Here is a 24,011-nt window from a genome sequence, read left to right as displayed (position 1 = left end):
TCACCTAGAAAGTGGCTACAAATTGCCTAGAGGGTATTGCTGTCTGGGAACAAAAATTACCAAAACAAACATTTGCGTCTTTCTTATAATTTACTCTCAGCTTAGCTTTTATTTCCCTTTGCTGCAGTTTAGATGCAGTTCTTTCATTGTCACATCAGAGTTTCAAATTATTATGCAGTATATAAATAAGGTACTAGCAGCATATATAACTACCAAAGTCTGAGGATATACTACATTAATTCTAACATCCCAAGATACCAACTTTCCATCCTATAAATAACCAACTACTTGGAACAAAAATAAACAATAAAGAAATACTGTTTTATTCTAATTTATTTTTCTCAGCAGGGGGGAGTAGACTAGAAAATGTTTTCAGGCTGGTAAAATACTTATAATTATTTATAAGTTTGTGTTAAATTTCTTATGAGAAATACTTGAATATAATTACACTTATATATGAGAGAAACACCCAGGAGCCAAATCCTCACTTAATTATTAAGGCTATATGTCCACCAGGGTGAACTTTTCTAGAACTTAGGTAATGTCTTGTTTATACCTGCAACCCAGACACAACCTGCTAATAATTAATGATTACTAAATGAATCAGTCTATTGGTATATACCATTTATGAATAAGAGGTAAACTGATTTTAATTACATCAAATGCAAGTTAAATATTCTAGAGCTCTTTGTAAGTATATGTGTATATACCCATTTTTTTTCTCTTTCCTGCTTTTCTTATTTAGCACTCTTCTTCAAACTGTATTTTCCATAAGGCTCTCAGCTTATGAGGGTGGCTTCCATTATTATATTCTAAAAACAGACAGTTTAATCATTCACTACATACTAATTTGCAGCACATGATGTTCCACAGCAGGGGGGATGCTTTATAAATAATATTAGCTTTCAAAGATAGATCATCACATATAGAGTAATGCTGTCTCTAGAGCAAACTTCAAAGCTTTTTTTAAGAGAAACAAAATTATAAAGGTAACTAAATCAGCAATACTACATTTAGAATGAATTACAAATATTTCCAATTTAAAATACTTGAAACACACTGTTAAATAAGTTTAATTTCTGAATATATTTTCTTTCCATTTATATTCAGTAAATTAAATATAGCTCTAAATTATCTCACCTGGAGGTTGCTGAGGCCAAAAATACTGCTGCCAATCCTGAAGTACATAGGTAAGGCGAATAGCAATACTAACCGGAGGCAAAGGAGTTAAAGGACATCCCTAGAAAATAAATGCAAAGACAATATTGTGTAGCTTTAAACAAAGTGTTTTAAAAACAATGCCAGAGAGTTGTTTAGGGTGCTTGGGTGGCTCAGTCAGTAGAGTCCAGCTCAGGTCAGGCTCAGGTCATGAACTCACAGTTCCTGAGATCTAACCCTAGCTGGGCCTGCTTGGGATTCTCTCTCCCCTTCTCTCTCTGCCCCTTTCCTGCTTGTGTGCAGATCTCTCTCAAAAGTAAATGAATTTAAATAAATAAATAACTACCTGGAAACAAAATAAATGCTCCTTCAAAATATTAACAATTTTAATTATACAAATATAATTTCTTATTCTGTTCAGCAATAATGAATGTGAGAAAAATGTTACCCATTTTTTTTAAATTAAGGTGAAACTATTACAAGTATAAGACCAAGATTGAGGAGATGATGCCTTCTCTTTCTTTTAAATGAAAATAAACCCAAATTAAAGCCAGTCTTGGAATATTTAACCATAATTTTAGACTAAGACAAATGGTCACTCATGCAAAATAGATTGTATTAATCAGTTAATAGAAAATTTAGATTCATCTTTACATTCACTAAAAATCATGAAAATTGGGGGCACCTGGGTGGCTCAGTTGGTTAAGCATCTGACTTTGGCTCAGGTCATGATCTCACAGCTCATGGGTTTGAGCCTTGCACCGGGCTCTGTGCTGACAGTTTAGAGCCTCGAACCTGCTTTGAACTTTATGTCCCATCTCTCTCTATTCCCCGGCTCATACTGTCTCTCTCAAAAACAAATAAACATTAAAAAAATTTTTTTTAATCATGAAAATTAATATCATCCAAACATCCTATAAGCTCTGCTTCCCTTAATAATGGTTAACCTACATTAATGTGGAATAGGACTCAAATATACATAGGAATCACCAAGGGAACATGTGAAAATATAGATTCAAGGCTATTCTGCATATTTAACCAGGTACCAGGTGTTCCTGATACTGCTGATTAGGAAGAATAAGAGACATTTAGCTCAGCAACATCTATAAATGTCACTAGTAGCTTTAACGGAATACAAACTCAATCTAAAGTCACAATATAAAGTGGCTGCCCAAAAAAGATAATTTAGTTTTGGGCTGCTGTGTCCTTGCCAAGCAAGGTAAGATTCTGGTTGTTTAGGAATAATAAACTTTTTAGTCAAGTCCAGATATTAACTGAGTGTTCACCCGTAATAAGGTACAAATGGTCTAGAAACCATAACAAAGTTGCCTTGACACATAACCTCTGCTCCAGTTATATAGCAACATAGATAAATATAGAAAGCGATAACCAGAAAGAAATAGCTAGGATCAAATATGACATAAATATCTTTGTGGGTCCTAGAAAGCTGCAGAAAATCCAAAGTTTCAAGGCATATGCCTGCTGAGTTCCAGGTGTGGAAGTAGGCAGTGACAGCCTAGGATTACAGACTGCGTTAAGTGGAACCACAAGTTCAACTCAGTCCAGAGTGAGTGCACTGCAAGACTGTGCTTAAGGCAGACACTGGGGCAGAGCATACCTGCTTGGTACGGTAGTTTTGCTGAAAGTTATGGTCTTGGGAGTGTTACTATGGGGGGTTGGGGGGGGGTGGTCAGTGACCGCTCTCATAACCTGAGCAAGCAATCCAGTGATTCCAGGACCAGGTATGCAATACCCCTAAGAACACCTCAGAGCAAGAGACTCCAAACACCATTTTAAGACCCAATTCTGAAATTTTCTACATGTAGGGAGCAACCACAAAATTATAGAACCACAAGAGAGGATGGGAGAAAAAGTTAAAAATTTTAGATATAACATGCATTCTAAATGCACCTGCAAAGAAAATTTCCATAAAACATGAAGAAATGGGGGTGCCTGGGTGGCTCAGTATGTTGAGTGTCCGACTTCGGCTCAGGTCATGATCTCGTGGTCCACAAGTTTGAGTCCTGCGTCAGGCTCTGAGCTGACAGCCCAGAGCCTGGTGCCTGCTTTGGATTCTGTGTCCCCCTCTCTCTCTGCCCCTCCCCTGTTCATTCTCTGTCTCTCTCTCGTGCTCTCAAAAATAAATACGCGTTAAAAAAAATTTTTTTTTAAATGAAGAAATGTAGTTCTAAAAGAGACAAATATCCAAATGAACCATCAAGAGTATAAAACCATGAAATATAAAGAACATCAGAGGGTGCCTGGGTGGCTCAGTTGGCTAAGCATCCGAATTTGGCCCAGGTCATGATCTTGCAATGTGTGAGTTTGAGCCCTGCATCGGGCTCTATGCTGACAGCTCAGAGCCTGGAGCTTACTTCGGATCCTGTGTCTCTCTCTTTCTCTGCCCTCCCCCAATGACACTCTGTCTCTCTCTCCCTCTCTCTCAAAAATAAAAATTAAAAATTAATTAAAAAAAAGAGAACATCTGAAAGAAGGAAGAATGTCTAAATGAAAAAAGACCATAGTGTAAGTTTTCAAATATTTAGAGGATTATGGCAGAATTCAAATTTAAATTTTAGGTACTCCAAAAGGCAAAACTGCCCCTCCGGCTCTGCTTACCTGAAGGAAGTCTTTTCTAATAAATCAGATCTATGTTAAAATGAAATACATTTTCAGGGTAGGGTGAGTGCCCTGAAGCATTCCAAGCAGATGTTAAAGAGTAATTTTTATAAAAACAGCTTTAGAGTTATTACAGAAGAATCACATATTGGGTAGCTTTAACTATGTAAAACATCTAAACTACCCAAAACAGTTCTCAACTATTTTAAGTTCTACTCCTATCAAATCAATTTTGACGGGCCCCTGGCTGGTTGAGTTGGTAGAGAATGCAACTCATGATCTCAGGTTCATGAGCTGAAGCCCCACATTGTGCATGGAGCCTACTTTTAAAAAAATTAATTTTGAGAGACGTTTCATATATAGACGAGTGAGTTTTGTGGAAGTTGTCAGATGATGTGATGAGCTGATTAAGAAAACTGGCAATTTTAATACGGACTATGTATTTTCTAACATATAGTCCATATTAAAACTGTCCCAATCATATTCTTTTTGGCTATTTTGTTTTGGACAAGGATCCAGTCAAGGATTATGCATTGCATTTAGCTCTTAGGTCATTTTAGTCTCCCTTCATTTAAACAGCTGCCACGTGGTGCCTGGGTGGCCCAGTTGGTTAAGCATCTGACTGGCTACGGTCATAATCTTGCAGTTCGTGGGTTTGAGCCCCGTGTTGGGCTCCAAGCTGACAGTTCAGAGCATAGAGCCTGCTTCAGATTCTGTGTCTCCGTCTCTCTACCCCCTCCCCTGCTCGCACTCTCTCTTGCTGTCAAAAATAAATATTAAAAAAAAATTTTTTTTAAACAGCTCCCAATCTTTGTTTTGGCAGTCATGATACTGACTTTTTTTAAGAGTCTAGGCCAGTAATTTTGCAAAATATGGCTAATTTTGGAAACATGAGATTGCTCCCAGATGTTGTGACTTATGTTAAACATTTTAGGCAGGAATGCAACAGAGGTGATAATATATCCTATTCAAGGTATCATACCAAGAGATGCCTGATATCAATTTGTTAGTAAAGTATGATCACTTCAGTGAGATGGATGTAACTTAAGCACTTAAAGGGAATATTTCTCTAAGTAGATGACCCGATCCACCATTTCCTCATCTGGTTTTGCTCTTTAACAGCTCCTCAACTTAAGCCCCAATTTTCTTTCCCCAGAGTAACACAAGCAAGTCTTCCATACTTCTGTGATAGTGTTTTTATACAACACCAAGGATGTACTAAGTACATCCCATTTAGCCTTATTTCTCTGTCATAAAACATAAGCCAGATTAATTTTAAAAATCAAATAAAATGAACATTCGGGGGGGGAGGGAGAAGGCAATTTAGAATCCAAAGTGTTGAGACCTCAAGGAGCTCAAAGTTCCAAACACACTCATCTGAGGAGGTTGGCAACAGCTGACCCATGAACATAGGTTTGAACTGTGTAGGTCCACTTAAAGATGAGGTTTTTACAGTTTAGTAATATAAATGTATTTTCTCTTCCTTACAATTTTCTTAATAATTAATAACATTTTTTTCTCCAGCTTACTTTATTATAAGAATATGATATACAATACATATCATACATAAAATATGTGTTAATCAAGTGTGTATGTTACTGGTGAAGCTTCTAGTCAACAGCAGGCTGTTAGTAATTAACTTTGGGAGAGTCAAAAGTTCTAAGTGGATCTTTGTGCACGTGGGAGGTGGGGCGTTAGGCCCCAACTCCCGCAATGTTCAAGGGTCAACAACTGTATTACTATTAAAGGAGAAGGAGCAGAAAACGATAACACAGTAAATAAATATTAACGACAACAAAATTACTTTGATTAACTGTTCTTTAGCATTAGTACACTAAAAATCTAATTGGATACTATTTCTTTAAACATACATAATAATTTATGTAATCATTATATCTTTCTTCCAAGTAATTACATTGTTAGTATTATAGAAAAATGTTTCTACATACTCAATAAAATTACCAAACTGCTACTTTTATCTGGATCCCAGATAAGAATGATAATATCAATGCAAACTCACAATCTTTGATTTGAAGATATCCAGCAAGCCTGATAAATGAGTGTACTGATTTGGCACTTTCCGAAGATGAACCATTTCAAAATCAGTTCGGACACCATGACCCTGACATTCGCCCACATACATTCTTCGCCATTTGTGATGAATTTGCACAAAGAGTGGCACCTGGCTGTAGGACAAAATTCAATAGGAATAGACTTTAAGTTCATTAAACACTGAGTAATCCTAAATCTAAAAATTTCCCCATTATATTATTTTAATCTCAAATATTTAAAAACACTAAGCAAGAATCACTCATCATACTTACATTAACAGAGACACTATTAGTTCCTTTTCTCCTCATACTAAAAACTATTAGTTCCTTTTCTCCTTAAACTAATAAGCTAAAGAAACTATCATCTAGTGGCACTTTTGAGTCAGAAAATTGTTTTAAAATAGCTGAAAGTCAAAAACAGGCAGAATGAAAATTTTCTTGAATAAAAGCAATCAACTGAGATATGGATATTGAAGGACTCCATAAAAATCTGCTTTTTGCTCCTTTTCCTGTTTCCATTCTTGCTAGGACCTGCGCCTCCACTTTACATGTGCTTCAGAATGCAGTTTGTCCTCCTTGTAAGAGACAAGGAGTTAATGATTTCGTTAGAACAGATAACATCTAAGGAAGGACTAGGTGAAAATGACCAGACAAAGCTATCGTATGCATATTCCAGACCACCACCACTAGACATCTCCATGCCAACGACCCCTGGCTCCAAGGACTAACACCTGGGCCCTCCTCTTTGTTCTAACCAGTTCCTGGATGCCAGAGAGGACATGTATACCAGATCACAATCCTCGATAAAAATACCCAGACCCCAAGCAAAGACAAACTCCCTCCTATCTTGAGTCTCCCAGACATTCTGTCTGTACTTTCACTCTCTCTATGCCTTTAATAATCTCTGTTTTCATCTCCTGGTAGCCATGTTTGATTTCTACCCTGCACACAGCCAAGGATCCTCTTGGTTGGTCCTGAGGGACCCTCCGTGGGGTCAGGCCTGTTGGTATCACTATCATATTAGCCTTTCAAAGGCAAAATAAAATATGATTCACAGGTATGAAAATATAAATTAAACCAACATTAGTAGCTGAAATATTTTTTACTTTATCATTTGAAAATAGAGCCAGTACTCATTATTCAGATTTGCATCTTTGCAAATAAGCCTATTCCCTAAAATTTATTTGTACCTCAAAATCAATACTCTTGGCACTTTCAGTCATTTGTAGACATGCACAGAGCAGCAAAAAATTTGAGTCACTTGACATGGACATTCTCAGCTGAGGCTAAATGAGGCAATGCTCTGTTTTCAAGTTTTAAAATTAGATTTTGTAACAAAAAAGTTTAAATAAACTAAACATTTGGAAGTAAAACACAAAAATAGTACAATTTACTTTTCATTTCAAATATTCATTGAATATTTCAGTAAATTTCCCTTTAGAAATGCACTCACTAAAGGTTTTGAGTTTGTTCTTCCATAAGATATTCCAACACAATAACGAACAAGTAGGAACCCTAATGATCATTTTTTTAAAAAATCTAATACTTAGTAAACTTTTTCCTTCATAAATTATAATTAAAAATAGTTTTTAACTCATTGTCTATATATTTCAAAATGTCCACCTACCAGCCAGTGTTTCCCAAAGCAATAGACACAGAACTCAGAAGAAGATTGCACTTAGATTCACTGAGAACTGCATCATGGTTTGCAGCAGGGGCAATCACCACAAACTCCCGCAATCCATACCTTAAAAAAAAAAAAAAAAGAATCACTGCTATTAAACAAGGAAAACTTCAGAGTACAAAAATTTGTTATTTAAAAACTTGAAAAAATTTCCCTGAAGGAAGTTTAGCAAGTCACATCTGAACTACAGGTGTTTCTCTCTCTCTTTTTTTAATGGCAACTGACAATAACATGAATTTCCTTCATTTAGCAAAACACTTCCATTATTCACCTATTTCCTCTTTATTCTTGACAAATTAAAAGCAGTTTGCAGAAATCACACACACACACAAAAAGAACATTAACAGTTTTGCCTTAAAATTTTCCAAGACTTAAAGCTTGTTTTAATTAGCTGATAACATTAAGTCCACTGGTGTGGAAAGATAAAGTTTGATAAATTCCCTAAATGGTAGGGAATCAGCCATCATGTAGTTGTGCTAAGTGTGAGGACATGGTTTATTCAAGTATCCTAATTAACTATTTCTTGTATTCTTTTACTCAGTAACACATATTAGATAGGCATCACGAAATATCAGAGAATCAATTACTCTTGCTACAATATCTTGCTATGAAAAATGAAAACTTCTCACTTAGTTGTCAAGTCCTTTATACAAATTTGTGGTCAAACTTTATAAATATATAAGGTCAAGTTAGTGATTTTGCCCACTGAAAACTTCTGTTCTATTCACTCCTCAATGTATTTTTATTTAATGGCTTTTTTATGTTAATTTTTTTAAGTTTATTTATTTGAAAGAGAGAGCGAGCAGGAGAGAGGCAGACAGAGAGAGGGAGAGCGAGAACCACAAGCTAGAACCCACGTGGGCTAGAACCCACAAACTATGCAATCATTACCTGAGCCCAAGTCAGACGCTTAACCAACTGAGCCACCCAGGCACCCGTTTAATGACTTTTTTTTAAATAAAGTAATTTATGAAAGGGATTATTCATTTGCCTAATTTATTTTAACTCTGGATATGTAGAGTTGTGAATGCTTATTTTTATGAACATTCTCAAGAAGTCTTGAGAATCTTTTGTAAAGATTACAAAATAAAAATAGTCCAACCCATAATCTGTTTCTTGTTTGGATGACAAAAATTCATTTCATCTTTTCACCTTCCCTCCACCCTCCTACTCCTGAAATCAAAAGTAGATATGCAGAAGCAGCATTCAATACTGGAAAGAACCCAGAGCTGTGATGTCTAAGCTCTAAAGGTCTTTAAAAATATACTTTTCTCTTTAATATCCTTGTAAGAAAGAAAACAAAACAGGTGAGCATTTCCCCACATGCCATCACCCATACTGTGCAACCAGTCAACAGTTCTTACTTACTCTTTCAGAAATATTATGTCCATGTACTCACCCTACCCTCAAATGAGATTATACTAAATACAGTTTCTGTACCTCCTTTTCAAATGCTAATCCCCTACTGATCAGTACTCTGTCTCCATGATCAGTACTCTGTCTCCAGTTTTATGTGGTTGCAACAATACTACCACTCACTGTCTATGTCTACAATTGTAACTGTGGGCTAACCTCCCGTAAGTTGCTGGGTAAAAGAACATCTGTATCTTTAACACTGATAGCTGCTGCCTAACTATCTTCTCCCTCTCCACATACAAACTGTTCCACTGTACACTCCCAATAACAATAAAGAAGCCAAACTGAACTGCTTCCTGTATATCTGCAATAAACTCACTTGTGTCCTCTATGCCTTTGTTTACTCTAACTGGAATGTTTCCCCTCATTTTATCAATATCTGACTGATACTTTTTTGAAGATTTACCTCAAATACCATCCTGTCATTCCATTAAATATGTTCTTTACTCCGAATTCTAATATGTTTTAAAATTTACTAGCATTATTTTTGAAAGATGAATATATACCACTGATTTACTTTCCATACTAGACCTACTTGAAGCCTGAGATGATGTCTTCAAGTAAGCAAACATTTAAATGGGGGTTTTAAAAAGTGAGCAAAACCAACAACAAAAAACAAGCAACCAGATTAAAAAGTGAACTAAGAACTTGAACAAACATTTCTCCAAAAAAGATATACAAATGGAATATAAGCACATGAAAAGCTGTGGGCAATGTGACTAATTATTAGGGGAATGTAAATCAAAACCACAATGAGATACGGCTTCACACCCACTAGGATGGCTCTTACAACAAGCAAAAAAACCCCAAACAGATAACAAGTATTATTAGCAAGGATATGGGGAATTGAGAAGCACTGAGCATGATGGATGAGAATGTGAAATTGTACACCCACTATGGAAAACAGTACAGTGATTCATCAAAAATTTAAACATAGAGTGACCAGCAATTCCTCATATGGGTATACACCTAGAAAAATTAAAAGCACAGACCCAAAGAGATACTTAAATGTGCCTATTCACAGCAGCTTATGCATTAGCCAAAAGGTAGAAATAACCTAAAGGCCTGTCAGTAGATGTACAGATACACAAAATGTGATATATGCACACAGTGAAATATTACTCGGCATTAAAAGGAAAACAAATTCTGATATATGCTACAACACAGATGAACCCTGAAGACTTGATGCTAACTGAAATAAGCCAGTTACAAAAGGATGAATACAGTAAGACCACACTTATATGAGGTACAAAGAGCAGTCCAACTTACATAGAACGTAGGATGGTGGTTACCAGGGCCCAGGGCCCAGTGGATGAGGGATTAGGGAATTGTTATTTAATGGTTACAGAATTTCAATCTGTGCTGACAGCTCAGAGCCTGGGCCTGCTTCAGATTCTGTGTTTCCCTCTCTCTTCTGTCCCTCCACTGTTGGCACTCTCAGTCTCTCTCTCTCTCTCAAAAATAAATAAACATTAAAAAAAAAATAAAAATTAAGAAAAAGGGTGGGAGATGCCTGGGTGGCTCAGTTGCTTCTGAGCATCTGACTCTTGATTTTGGCTCACGTCATGATCTCATGGTTAGTGAAATGGAGCCCCGTGTCAGGCTCTGAAATGACAGCACGTGGCCTGCTTGGGATTCTCTCTCCCTCTCTCTCTGCCCCTCCCCCACTCTCAGGCTCTCACACTCTCTCACTCTCAAGATAAATAAGCTTAAAAAAAATTAGGTATGTATTTACTGACACAAAGGTGATCATGAAATGCTAAGAATGTAGATCAGCATTATGTATGGCAAAATCCAATTTATGAAAAAAATTCCCAAACTGAAAGCACAAAAATGCATATACATATAACAGACATACTCATAAAATACCCAGATGGACATATCCTGTATTTCCCGTATTAGTAAGTATGAGATGCTTTAGCCCCCTTGTTTTGTGTGTATAGACATAGGAGGGATGTGAAGGACAGAATGGGAAAGGTGAAGGGGGAATAAAATTATAAGAATCATTAATAAATCTTTATACATCCTACAATTTCTAGTCTAGTAATTTAAATGTATTAGGAGCTCAAATGTATAAACACAAATAAAAATCCCACTATAACAAGTTTTAATAATAGAACTGTTTTATCGAACAGATTACATATGCATATACTAAATACTAAATTTAAATATAAATGTGCCTTAGCATCACATTTTCCAACAGAAAAAGGTAGGACAATCACTCGTTTTTATCTATTTTAACATACATTTTTCATTCTTGCTCCAATAAATACTGAAAATAATGACAAATAATTAACTAGTACCTGATATACCTATTGTTTATCTTACAGAGGAAAATCATAAAAACACACCGTCAACTTTGAATGCTACCATTTTATATCTCTGACATGTAGAATTTCTTTCTTACTTTAGAAAGAAATATATTCAGAGCCTCTGAATAGTATAAAGAATATATTCATAAAATACTGGATCACCAAAAACACTAATGATAAATAATAAAAAAATTTCTTGGGCATATTTAAATACCTAGCATATACAAAATACTTGAGAAAAAGGAGGTGATGAATAAACAGTTTCTTTTTTCACTTTTATCTTCCCAGAGATGCTTGGATACTGCAATCTTCATTTCTAATTTATATTCTATTCAGATTAATTCTGGTAAAATCTAGCAATTTTACACAGTATAGCTCCACTTCCTCCCCTCTTCCTCTGTGTAATATTGTCATATACATTACATGTTACATATATGTTATAAACCCAACAATGCAGTGTTACAATTATGGCTTAAACAATCTTATAGGGTTTTTAAAATTATTATTAAAAGAATATCCCTTTAGGGGGAGACTGGGTGGCTCAGTCATTTAAGCATTTGACCTCAGCTCAGGTCATGATCTCACAGTTCATGAGTTTGAGCCCCATGTCAGGCCCTGTGCTGACAACTCAGAGCCTGGAGCCTGCTTTGAATTCTGTGTGTTTCTCTCTCTCTCTGTCCCTCTCCTACTTGTACTCTCTTTCTCAGAAATAATAAATGAATAAACTTTATTTAAAAAAAAAGAATATCTGTTTTCATTTACTGGAGTATTTCCAATGCTCTTCATTCCTTCCTGGGGATCCAAGTTATCTATCACCTCTTTCCTTTAATACTGCCTATTAGGTAGGTCTCTTGCAATGAATTCTGTCTTTATGACAGTGTTGTTATTTCATCTTTTTTTTTTTTTATGATGGTTTTCCTAGATATAGAATTCTTGGCTGGTGTTTTTTTCTTTCAAAACTGAATGTATCACTGTGCTGCCCTCTGGTCTCCAATGTTTTCTCTGCAAACAGTATTGTTCTTTTGTACATAATGAGTCATTTTTGTCTTGCTTTCAAGATTCTCTTTGCTTTGGGCTTCAGCAAGTTGACAATAATGTGTCTAGATGTGGTTCCTTGTGTTTATCCCACTTGGAATTCATTGAGATTCCTGGGTCTATAAGTAAATGTTCTGTTTTGTTTTCATTGAATCTAGGGAAGTTTTTGGCCATTATTTCTTTGAGTATTTTTTTTCCCTGTCCCTTCTCTTCATCTGGGACTCCTATTATTACAAGTATGCTTTGGAACACCTGACAATGACCCACAGATCTCTGAAGTTCTGTTCACTTTTCTCTAATCTTTTTTCTTTCTGTTCTTCAGATTAGATAATTTCCACTAATCTTTCAAATTCACCAACTCTTCTGCCATCTCAGACCTGCTTTTGAGCTCATCTGATGAAAGTTTATTTCAGTTATACTTTTCAACTCTAGGGTTTCCATTCAGTTCTTCATTAGTTTTTACTTATTGAGATTTCCTATTTTACTCATTGGTAGCATATTTTTAATTCTTTGAATGTGTTTACAACTGCTTTGAAGTTATTGCTCAATCCAACATCCGGGCCCACTAAGAATAGTTTCTACTAACTTTTTTCCTACTTCCATACGGGTCACACTTTCTTGTATGGCCTTGTATATCTAGTAATTTGTGGTTAAAAACTACAATTAGATAATATATTGTAATAAAACCAAGTCCTGTTTAACTTTTTTGAAGGTTCTTTTTTGTATTTAGTAATGTGTCCAAATTTAAATTGTGCAATCTGTCTTTCCCAAGATGTTTAGCTACTGATGTCTCTATTCACTCATTTTATTCTTCTCCTGGCTCCCTAGGAGCTACGGACTGTCAATATAGCTTAGTAGTAAGCTAGTAATTGGGCACAGAATATGCTCAAACACCTGAGACCATTAGACTTTCACTTTCTGCTAACTGATCTGTTGGGGGAAAAGGGGCTGTATTTGAAGTTGCACCCAGTTCTCAAGTTTGGGCTCTCTTGCATCTCCCCTGCACGTTTGTAGTTTCCCTATCATATAGGGATGTGTGCAGAATGTATCCAAACTCTTCTATGGCTCTCATACATACAGTAGCTCCCTATTAAATTTCTGACTAATCCATCACTTGCTTTGAACCAGGACTCCAATCCTGGCCTAGTTCACATACAGCTTTTCCTCATCCACTCACTCAAGTCTGCTACTTTTAAGATGGCAGAGCCACAGGGTTTTTGCCCTCCACCTAGAATCAACTAACAGAACTGATAGGTCCATGACCAGCCTAGACTGGAAAGCCAGTTCTCACCAACACAGACTGAGAACAGGGCAGTAATAGGAATAGTCACAGGCAAAAGGGCCAGATGATACACCCATCTTAACTGAAACTCTAGAAGTTTTTCAAAAATAAATGCTTCTCAATTTGTTGTCTGCCTTTGTGCAATCCAGTACTCTAAAATGGTTTCCAATTTCTTTTCTTTTTTTTTTTTTTCCTGCAGAGGAGGAACTGCCAACTTATGTCATGTCACTGTTACCAGAAGTCTTCAGAACATTTTTGCTTTTGAAAGAATAAGAATATTTTATGGGTCCTTACAGCTATTCTAAAATACTGTTCTCTCAAAACTATCAGGTCCTTTTACACATACCTCTCTCTGTAGCCAATTAAAACAATGCATTAAAATCACAACAATAAATATATTTTAAAAGCCATCATAATACTCAACTACACAACTTACAAGATTGTAGGCTATTTCTTTGTGTTGTTGCTGCTATTCCCTTAAAGTGTGGTCGAAGCTGAAGTTCGTCCAAACACTAGACTAGACAAAGGCAAAACCACAAAGACAAAATTCATCATGAATTAAACCCAGCTGTACTTTCAGTGTATTTTTCAAGCTCAGTAGAGCCTCTCAGGCATATAGCATTTATGCTCTCACTTTTTGTATTGTTCTCATATTGCTGCTGTAACAAATTACACAAAATCAGTGGCTTAAAACAAATTTATTATCTTACAGTTATATAGGTCAGAAGTCTGACAAAAGTCTCGCCACACTAAAATCAACTTGTCAGCAAGACTGTGTTCCATTTGGAAGCTCTAAAAGAGAATTCATTCCTTATCCCTCCCAGTTTCTAGAGGTTCCCCTTATTCCTTAGCTCCTGGCTGCCTTCTCCAGATCCAGCAATACAGGCCAAGTTCTCATATTACACTACTCAGACACTGACTCTCTTCTGCCTTTTTTCCACTTTTAAGAACTCTTGTGATTTCACTGGGCCCACCCTGATAATCCAGGACATATCTCCCAACCTTGAAGTCAGATGATTAGCAATCCTAATTCCATCTGCTCCCTTGATCCCTTCTTGCCATGTAACCTATGAAAGTAGACATCTTTAGGATGTAGGGAGGTTCATTATCCTGCCTACCATTCCTTCTTATTAAAACCTCTGCTCAGTAAAGACCTCATAAATTTACATTTAGGCATAAATGTCCCCTAGGTTAACATCTTTATCATTTTCAGGGCTACTTATTTTATAAGGAGTAACAATAAAGGGAATAAACCTCTATTGATGGTTTCAGAAATCAGCCATTAGAAGATAAAGGACAAGTATATAAGGAGGTAGACAGAAGTATCCAAGAGACCACATCATTAAGATTACCTGGACTAGACCACAAAAATTGATCATGGCCACATATCTTTTAAAAACCAGTTTTATAAAATACCCTTTAAAAAGTTAAACAGGCTTAGAGCTAATCTGGCAGGTGCTTGATATAAAAATTGAAACTGCAAGATTTCAAAGTACTAGACAAATAAACTATCAGAACTAAGCATTTGCCATAAATGCCAAAATTCTACTTTCTAAACTTTGATTTGAAAATGTAAGTTAATCTTATATTAGTTTTATCTCATTCTGACAGGGTCCACCTATGCTAACTGTATATGTACACAATGTATAAATAAATATTTTCCATAAGTTTTCAAATTTTCAATGTCATTGTTTTAGTACTACCTTTAGTTTTTTAAAAAGGAAATGTTTATAGGTGAATACTTCTGTGTATGTTATTCTTCAAGTGGTAAGAGAAGCATGATAAGTAAATAATAGTCCTGAAAACTGCAGAATTTTAAACAATTATAATTTTAAAATTCTATTTAAAAAAACAAGTATAAGAACATTATAAAATCTTAAGTTGTCATTATCAACGCTCTGCTGCTATACTTGCAGGTTTTAAATTCTTGATTTAAGCACTACCATCTCTACAAATGCTCTTGTTCTGACTTGAATGTCTTTTTAAACAACTTTACCTGGTTTATTCTCACTGTCTATCAGGATTCAAGTGAGGTAGTACCTCTTCTGAAAACAATTTCCCAACATGACCTGGATTAAAAGGAGGCACCTCCTATGAGTTTGAATCAAGCCCAGTGCTGCCTTCCATGACACCATTTATCAATAATGCTGCCACTGTTCCCTTATCTAGCCTCCTACTAATCCCAAAGTGTACTAAGCTAGGGATCATATTGTATCCTTGGTATCTCAGTATCTGGCTCACAGTAAATGTTTAAAAATAATGTTTGCTGGATTAGAAAAACTACATATCCCTTTAATACAGTTAATTTTCAAATAATTCTCAAAAGTTTGATTGCTGGCCTTCTAATCTTTACGAAAGATCAAATTTTTAAAAATGGAAGCAGTGTGACACACTGGCAAGACACAGACCCTCCCCTTCCCCCCAAACACACCTAAATACCTTATAAAATATGACAATGTTTAAAAATACAGAGCTGAACTGCAAGGTTGCCTGGGTGGCTCAGTCGGTTAAGCATCTGACTTCATCTCAGGTCATGATCTCGCCTTTCGCAAGTTTGAGCCTGTGAGCCCTGTGAGCCCTGAGTTGGGGGGCTCTGTGCTGAAAGCTCAGAGCCTGAAGCCTGCTTCAGATTCTGTGTCTGCCTCTCTCTCTCTCTGCCCCTTCCCCCCTTGCGCTCTCCTTCTCTCAAAAATAAATAAACATTAAAAAAATTTTTTTTAATACATAGCTGGATTTCTTGTAAAAAGGATGACAGAAACAAAGTGGGAACTGAAAGGCAGAAGCAAGCACACAGGTGATTCTGACGAAGCCCAGGGGATTACAAACTCTGGATTATAGACCCTAATAGCTAGGAAATGGGGATTGGGATTTTACAGGATAAGCCTTTTAGCTGCTAAAAGCCTGTTAGTATGACTCACAGAGATGTCTTCAAAACTGACCATGGTCTAACAGATTCAAGAAATTGAGGATTGTAGAAGAAATGTCTGTGTACATCTGCGAATACCATGTATTTTATCCTAGTAGTGACAATGTGAATTATGTAACTCTGAGACTGATAAGGTATACCCAGTCCAGGGGAGGTAGTCTCGGGCATGCATCCAGGCTAGGCTATGTCTAAGAATACCCCAGCCTCATAACAAATATAAATAAAGTAAAGTCTGGAAACTATAATTTCAGAAGCACATTACTCAGGTATTACCCTCCACTATATCCTTGTTTATAAAGCACTGGGAGTAGGAAGCTGCCTATCTTTTCAATGATGTCATCAATCTCTCCACAAACCATCTTCCTTCTATAACCTACAGATTTATTCAAGCACTGTATGTACATACTTTCCATCAACCCAAGCAACACAGAGGTGGTAATGTTCTGAATGGCCCCTCAGGGATATGGGTGTATATATCAGGCAAGAAACTGGAACTGAGACTTCTGCTTAAAGCCCAAACCCCAGAAGGGACCACTACTTCAATGAAATGAAAACTTCATGCCCAGAACGTTTGCATGGAAAATTCTACCAGACATTCAAAGATAACATCAATTTTACACAATCTCTTCCAGAAAACAGAACAAAATACTTCCCAACTCATGTTATAAGGTCAACGTTTCCCTGATATCAAGATAAAGTACAGTAGTCCCTTATCAATGGTCAATACATGCCAAGACTTCCAGTAGATGCCTGAGACCACGGATAGTACCAAACTGTACATAGACTTTTTTTCCTATACACACATATGACAAATTTATAAATGAAGCACAGTAAGAGATCAGTAACAATAACTAATAATATAACAGAACAATTATACTGTAATAAAAGTTTTGTGAATGTTCTCTCTCTCTCTAAATATCTTATTGTACTATACTCTCTCTTCTTGTGATGGGAGATGATAAAACGCCTACATGATGAGATCAACTGAGATGAATGATACAGGCACTCTGACATAGTACTAGGCTGCTAATGACCTTCTGATACATCAGAAGATCATTTGCTTCCGGACTGCAGGTGACCTGAGGGAGCCGAAGCCATGAAAAGCAAAACTGCAGGAGGATAGTGGGGGTACTACTGTATATGATAACTACAAACCAATATTCCTCATTAATACAGTCATTAAAGTCCTCAACAAAATAACAGCATATCAAATCCGGCAATACATATAAGCACAAATACAAATTATACCACAAAAAAGTGTGGTTTATCTTGGGAACATATAGTTAGATATCCAAAAATCAATGTAAAGAAACACCATATTAAAAATCTAAAGAAACAAATGATTGTATCAATTTAAGCAGAAAAAGCATTTGACAAAATTCAACATCCATTCATGACAAAAACTCAGCAAACTAGAAACAGAATTTTCTCAACCTGATAAAGAGCATCCATGAAAAATCTACAGCTAGCAGTACACTTAAAGGTCAAGGACTAAATGTTTTCCCTCTGAGATCAGGAACAAGGCAAAAATGTCCACTCTCACCACTCCTATTCAATATTTTAGTAGAAGTCTTAGCCAGTTTAAAAAAGCAAGACACAGGCAGCTCTTTCTGCCCATGGATCCTGTCCCCATGCTTTAATAAAATCACCTTTTGCACTAAAAAAATAAAAAGGTGAATTATAAGTAAAAAGGCAAGAAACAAAAGGGATTGTAAAGAAAGAAATAGAACTATACCTGTTTCACAGATGTGACTATTTACCTGGAAAACCAAAAAGACACTACAAAACTCCTCCTAGAACTAATAATTGGATTTCATAGTCATGGAATACAAAATGAATGCACAAAAATCATATTCCTATATACTAGCAACAAAGAGCTGGAAAGAAAAAATTTTAAAATACCGTAATGATAGCACCTAAGAAAAAAGAAAGCAATAATTATGTATAAATCTGATAAAACAAAGAGAAGGAGCTAAGATGGCAGAGTAGTAGGAGGACCCTATGCTTGCCTCTTCCCTTGAACACAGATAAATATCAAATCATTCTGTACAATCAATCTGAGGACAGAATAAAATGCACAACCAGAGAGAGACAAGAGGCAACATCATCAAAGTTAGGAGGAGCAGAGACATGTTTTGGGGGAGAACAGCACTATGGAGGGGGAGGGAGCCCTGGTCACAGAGAGAGGCAGGACAGGTGAGAGACAGAGAGGGAGAGAGAGAGGGAGGGAGGGAGGGAGAGAGGGAGGGAGGGGTACACACAGGGGATCACACAAGGAAAACACTTCCTCAAAGCCACTGACTGGGAAAAGGAGAGGGGCTGATTACCATGAGTTTTTATAACCAGTGGAGCTCAAAGACTAGAGTTTTAGAAGTCTATGCCATGGCTGGTACTGAGCCCTGAGGGTGCTGCAGTGCTCCTGTGGAGAAGGAGGCCAGAGAGCCCAGGAACAGACGGCGCAATCTGACGATCCCCTGGGAAGCAGTGGGAGAGATGGCTCCCCTTTCTTGGAGCACATCTGGAAGAGGTAGCATTGCTTCTCCAGAGACAAAAGAGCCAGCAGATACCATTACACTCCCCTGCTCCTATGGAGAAGGAGGGCAGAGAGCCCGGGAGCAGATGGCACGATCTAAGGTTCCCCTGGGAAGCACTGGGAGAGATATTTCCCCCTTTGTAGAGTACATCTGGGAGAGGTGGCATTGCCCCTCCAGAGACAGACGAGCCAGCAGGTGCCATTATACTCCCCTACCCCTCTGCATAGGTAAAGAGACACTGGCTGAGGGTGGCTAATCTGGACAGCAGCTCTTTGCTGAACTTTACTCCAAACTCCACAGCCTTGTGCTTTTGTTGAACTGCCCCTCTGGGACAAACTTGCATCAGTCCCAGCATGGCAAAACCCTCCCCAGAGAACCAGCACAGGTCCTTGCCACAGCAATTCCCTAAAATCTGGAGTTTTAAAACTCAGCTGGCATGGCTAGGAAAAACATGTGTGCACCACCCTGACAAGCATGAAGATGGCTCAGACACAGGGCGAAGGTAGCGACGTTGAGGGAAGCTTGGGACACACAAGGGGAGATTGCTTGCCATCTGGGCGGGCTTTCTGAATAGCAGTGAGCACGAACTCTGCTCTCAGGGATAAGGGAGAGGGCTGGCGCCATTTCTCACTCCTGGACCTCAGCATAAACTAACCTCAGTAAGCAGACAGTACCAACAGTGGCAGCACCTAAACTATTTACATCAAGACCCACTCCCCTGCACTCTACAGGTGCTGCTTTTCTTGGGCAAGTGTTCCTGAGAACCAGAGCAGTGACCCCTGCCCTCAGAAGACCAACACAAACCTCCTGTATGTCTACTGACTACAGAGTTCTGTAAAACTTCAGCTCTAGTAGGAAAATCATCAGGTCTCTTTTAACAAGCACAACAGAACATGCCTAGTTAAAACTTGCCATACTCTAGCCAAAGTTCAAGCACTCCCTACTGCATGCAAGGGGAAACTCTGCAGAGGACTGACCTAGGGAAAGAGCAGCCAAAACACTGCAGCACAGTGCACACAGCATACACCAGAGACACTTCCCTGAAATACCAGGCCCTGGACAGTATAAGACCTCTTCATAGAGCCATTACTCTCTGGAGCAAGAAACATAACAAGCTTTCCTAACACACAGAAAAAGACAGAGACCTAACACACAAAATATGGACACAGGGATCGTGGCCAGGGATCTAATCAAAACAGATACAAGTAATATGCCTGATCCAGGATTTAAAACAATGTAAAGATACTAGCGGGGCTTGACAAAACATAGAAGACACCAGAGTCCCTTACCTCAGAGATAAAAGACCTAAAAACTAGTCAGGCTGAAATGAAAAGTGCAATAATTGAGATTCAAAACCAACTAGATATAAGGACCACACGATGGAAGAAGGAGAGGAATGCATAAGTGATATAGAAGATAAAATTATGGAAATGAAGCTGAAAAGAAGATAAAATTATGGAAAATAATGAAGCTGAAAAGAAGAAAAGAAAAATACCAGCATACAAATCCAGGAGGCACTGAGAACTCTCATCAACATCAATAAAAGCAGGCCAACATCAAGACATAGCATAAATCTGCAAAACCAGAGATAAAGAAAAAAGTCCTAAAAGCAGCAAGACAAAAGAAGTTCCTAACTTACAAGGAAAGTTTTTAAAAATAAGGTTAGCAACAGATCTCTCCACAGAAACTTGGCAGGCCAGTTACCCATGTGCTGAATGAGAAAAATATGCAGCCAAGAAAACTATCCAGCAAGGCAGCCATTCAGAACACAAAGAGAGATAGAGAGTTTCCGAGATAAACATAAACTAAAGGAGTTCATGACCACTAAATCAGCCCCGCAAGGGAACTCTTTGGGGGTGCCTGGGTGGCTCAGGGAGTTAAGGGTCCAACTTTGGCTATGGTGATGATCTCGCTGTTAGTGAGTTCGAGCTACACATTGGGCTCTGTGCTGAGAGCTCAGAGCCTGGAGCCTGCTTCGGATTCTGTGCCTCCTTCTCTCTCTCTCTGCCTCTCTCCTGCTCACACATGCACTCATGTGCTGCATGCTCTCTCTCTCTCTCAAAAGTGAACATTAAAAAAAATTTTTTTTTACATAAAGGGAACTCTTTGAGTGGGAAAGACAGACCAAAAGCACCAAAGATTAGAAAAGAACACATAAAATCTCCAGAAACAACAAAAAAACAATAAAATGGCACTAAATTCCTATCTATCAATAATCACTCTTAATATAAATGGACTAAATGCTCCAATCAAAAGACATAAGGTGTCAGAATGGATTAAAAAACAAGACCCATCTTTATGCTGCTTACAAGATACTTTAGATATTATAGACCTAAAGACACCGGCAGATTGAAAGTGAGGGGATGGAGAACCATTTATCATGTTAATGGACATCAAAAGAAAGCTGGAGTAGCCATACTTATATCAGACAAACTAGATTTATTTTTAAATTTTTTAAGTTTTTTTAATGTTTATTTTGGAGAGACCAAGTGAGACAGAGCATGAACAGGGGAGGGGCAGAGAGAAAGGGAGACACAGAATCCGAAGCAGGTTCCAGGCTCTGAGCTGTCAGCACAGAGCCCAACATGGGGCTCGAACCCACAAACTGAGATCATGACCTCAGATGAAGTCAGATGCTTAACTGACTGAGTCACCCAGGCGCCCCAGACAAACTAGATTTTAAACCAAAGACTACAGCAAGGGATGAAGAAAGGCACAATATTATAATAAAGGGGTCTACCCAACAAGATCTAACAATTGTAAATGTTTATGTCCCCAACCTGACAGCACCCAAATATATAAAACAATAAATAACAAACATAAAGGAACTCATTGATAATAATAAAATAAGAGTAGGGAACTTTAACACCTCACTTACATCAGTGGACAGATCATCTAAGCAGAAGATCAACAAGGAAACAATGGCTTTGAATGACACACGGGGCCAAATGGACTTAACAGACATATTCAAAAATTTCATCCTAAAGCAACAGACTATACATTCTTTTTGAGTGCACAAGGGACATTCTCCAGAACAGATCACACACCAGGTCACAAATCAGGTCTCAACCAGTACAAAAAGACTGAGATTATGCCATGCATGTTTTCCAACTATAGCACTGTGAAACTTGAAATCAACCACAAGAAAATATTTGGAAAGACCACAAATACATGGAGGTTAAAGAATGTCCTACTAAAGAAAGAATGGGTTAACCAGGAAATCAAAGAATAAAAAAAAAACAAACATGGAAACATACAATAATGAAAACACGATGGTCCAAAACCTTTGAGACACAGCAAAAGCAGTAATAAGAGGAAAGTATACAGCAATACAGGTCTACTTCAAGAAACAAGCAAGATCTCAAATATGCAACCTAACCTTACTCCTAAAGGAGCTAGAAAAAGAAAAACAAATGAAGCCTAAAGCCAGCAGAATAAAGAAAATAATAAAGAATAGAGCAGAAATAAATGTCATAGAAACAAAACAAATCAAACAAAAGAAAACAAAAACCGTACAACAGATCAAAGAAACCAGGAGCTGGTTCTCTGAAAGAATTAATAAAATTGATAAAAACCCCAAGTCATATTTATCAAAAACAAAGAGAAAGGACCCCAATAAATAAAATCACAAATAAGAAAGAAGAGATCACAACCAACACTACAGAAATACAATTATTAGAAAATATTATGAAAAATTATATGTCAATGAACAGGGCAATTTTCAAGAAATGGATAAATTCCTAGAAATATATAACCTCCCAAAACTGAAATAGGAAGAAATAGAAAACCTGAACAGACTCATAACCAGCAGAGAATTTGAATTAGTAATCAAAAATCTCCCAACAAAGAAAACTCCAGGGCCAGATGGCTTCTGAAGGAATTCTACCAAACATTTAAAGAAGAGTTAGTACCTATTCTCAAACTGTTCCAACAATAGAAATGGAAGAAAAACTTTCCATCTCATTCTGAGGCCAACATTACCTTGATTCCAAAATCAGACAAAGACCCCACTAAAAAAGAGAATTACAGGCCAATATCCCTGATGAACATGAATGCAAAAATTCTAAACAAAATATTAGCAAATTGAGTCCAACAGTACATTAAAAAATCATTCACCACGATCAAGTGGGATTTCTTCCTGGGCTGCAAAGGTAGTTCAATATTCACAAATCAATCAACATGCTATACCACATTAATAAAAAAAAAAAAGGATAAGAACCATAAATCCTCTCAACAGATGCAGAAAAAGCCATTTGTTAAAGTACAGCATCCATTCTTAATAAAAACCCTCAACAAAGTTAAGGATAAAGGGAACACACTTCAACATCATAAGGGCCATATACAAAAAACCCACAGCTAATATAATCCTCAATGGGGAAAACTGGAGAATTTTTTCCTCTACGGTCAAGTACAAGACAGGGATGCCTATTCTCACCATTGTTAGTTAATAAATTACTGGAAGTCCTAGTCTCAACAGTCAGGTAACACAAAGAAATCAAAAGCATCCAAATTGGCAAGGAAGAAGTCAATCTTTCATTATTTGCAGATGACATAATACTCTGTAGAAAACCCCAAAGACTCCCACCAAAAATTGCTAGAACTGATACACGAATTTAGTAAAGTTGCAGGATACAAAATCAACGTACAGAAATCTGTTGCATTTCTAAACACTAATAATGAAGCAGCAGTAAGAGAAATCACAGAATTGATCCCATATACAGCTTCACCAAAAACCGGAAGATACCTAGGAATAAACCTAACCAAAGAGGTAAAGATGTGTACTCTGAAAGCCATACAATACTTATGGAAGAAACTGAAAATGACACAAAGAAATGGTAAAACATTCCATGCTAATGGATTAGAAGAACAAATACTCTTGAAATGTCTTTGCTATCCAAAGCAATCTACACATTTAATGCAATCCCTACCAAAACACCAACATTTTTCACAGCACTAAAACAAACAATCCTAAAATTTGTCCAGAACCACAAAAG

At 37.1% G+C, this 24,011-nt stretch overlaps 1 protein-coding gene across 7 annotated transcripts in view; it reads right to left on the bottom strand.

Annotated features, from left to right (window-relative positions):
• RAB3GAP1 (RAB3 GTPase activating protein catalytic subunit 1) overlaps positions 1-24,011 on the bottom strand; it is a 151,467-nt gene that overhangs the window by 93,157 nt on the left and 34,299 nt on the right. For 6 of the 7 annotated variants that reach the window (XM_015073021.3, XM_015073022.3, XM_053214965.1 and 3 more), the window contains 3 exons: positions 7,456-7,575; positions 5,798-5,963; positions 1,141-1,240 (listed from right to left, as the gene is read on the bottom strand). In XM_015073021.3, coding sequence (XP_014928507.1) covers positions 1,141-1,240; positions 5,798-5,963; positions 7,456-7,575 — 386 coding nt within the window. Of the gene's footprint in view, positions 1-1,140; positions 1,241-5,797; positions 5,964-7,455; positions 7,576-13,993; positions 15,932-24,011 lie in introns of those variants that run through there. The other variant, XM_053214967.1, reaches the window with a different exon arrangement.

The sequence above is a fragment of the Acinonyx jubatus genome, chromosome C1 (assembly GCF_027475565.1).
Source record: "Acinonyx jubatus isolate Ajub_Pintada_27869175 chromosome C1, VMU_Ajub_asm_v1.0, whole genome shotgun sequence".
NCBI classification, from domain to species: Eukaryota; Metazoa; Chordata; class Mammalia; order Carnivora; family Felidae; genus Acinonyx; species Acinonyx jubatus.
The sequence above is the reverse complement of the archived record's forward strand: the minus strand, read 5'-3'. Positions and strand labels throughout refer to the sequence as shown.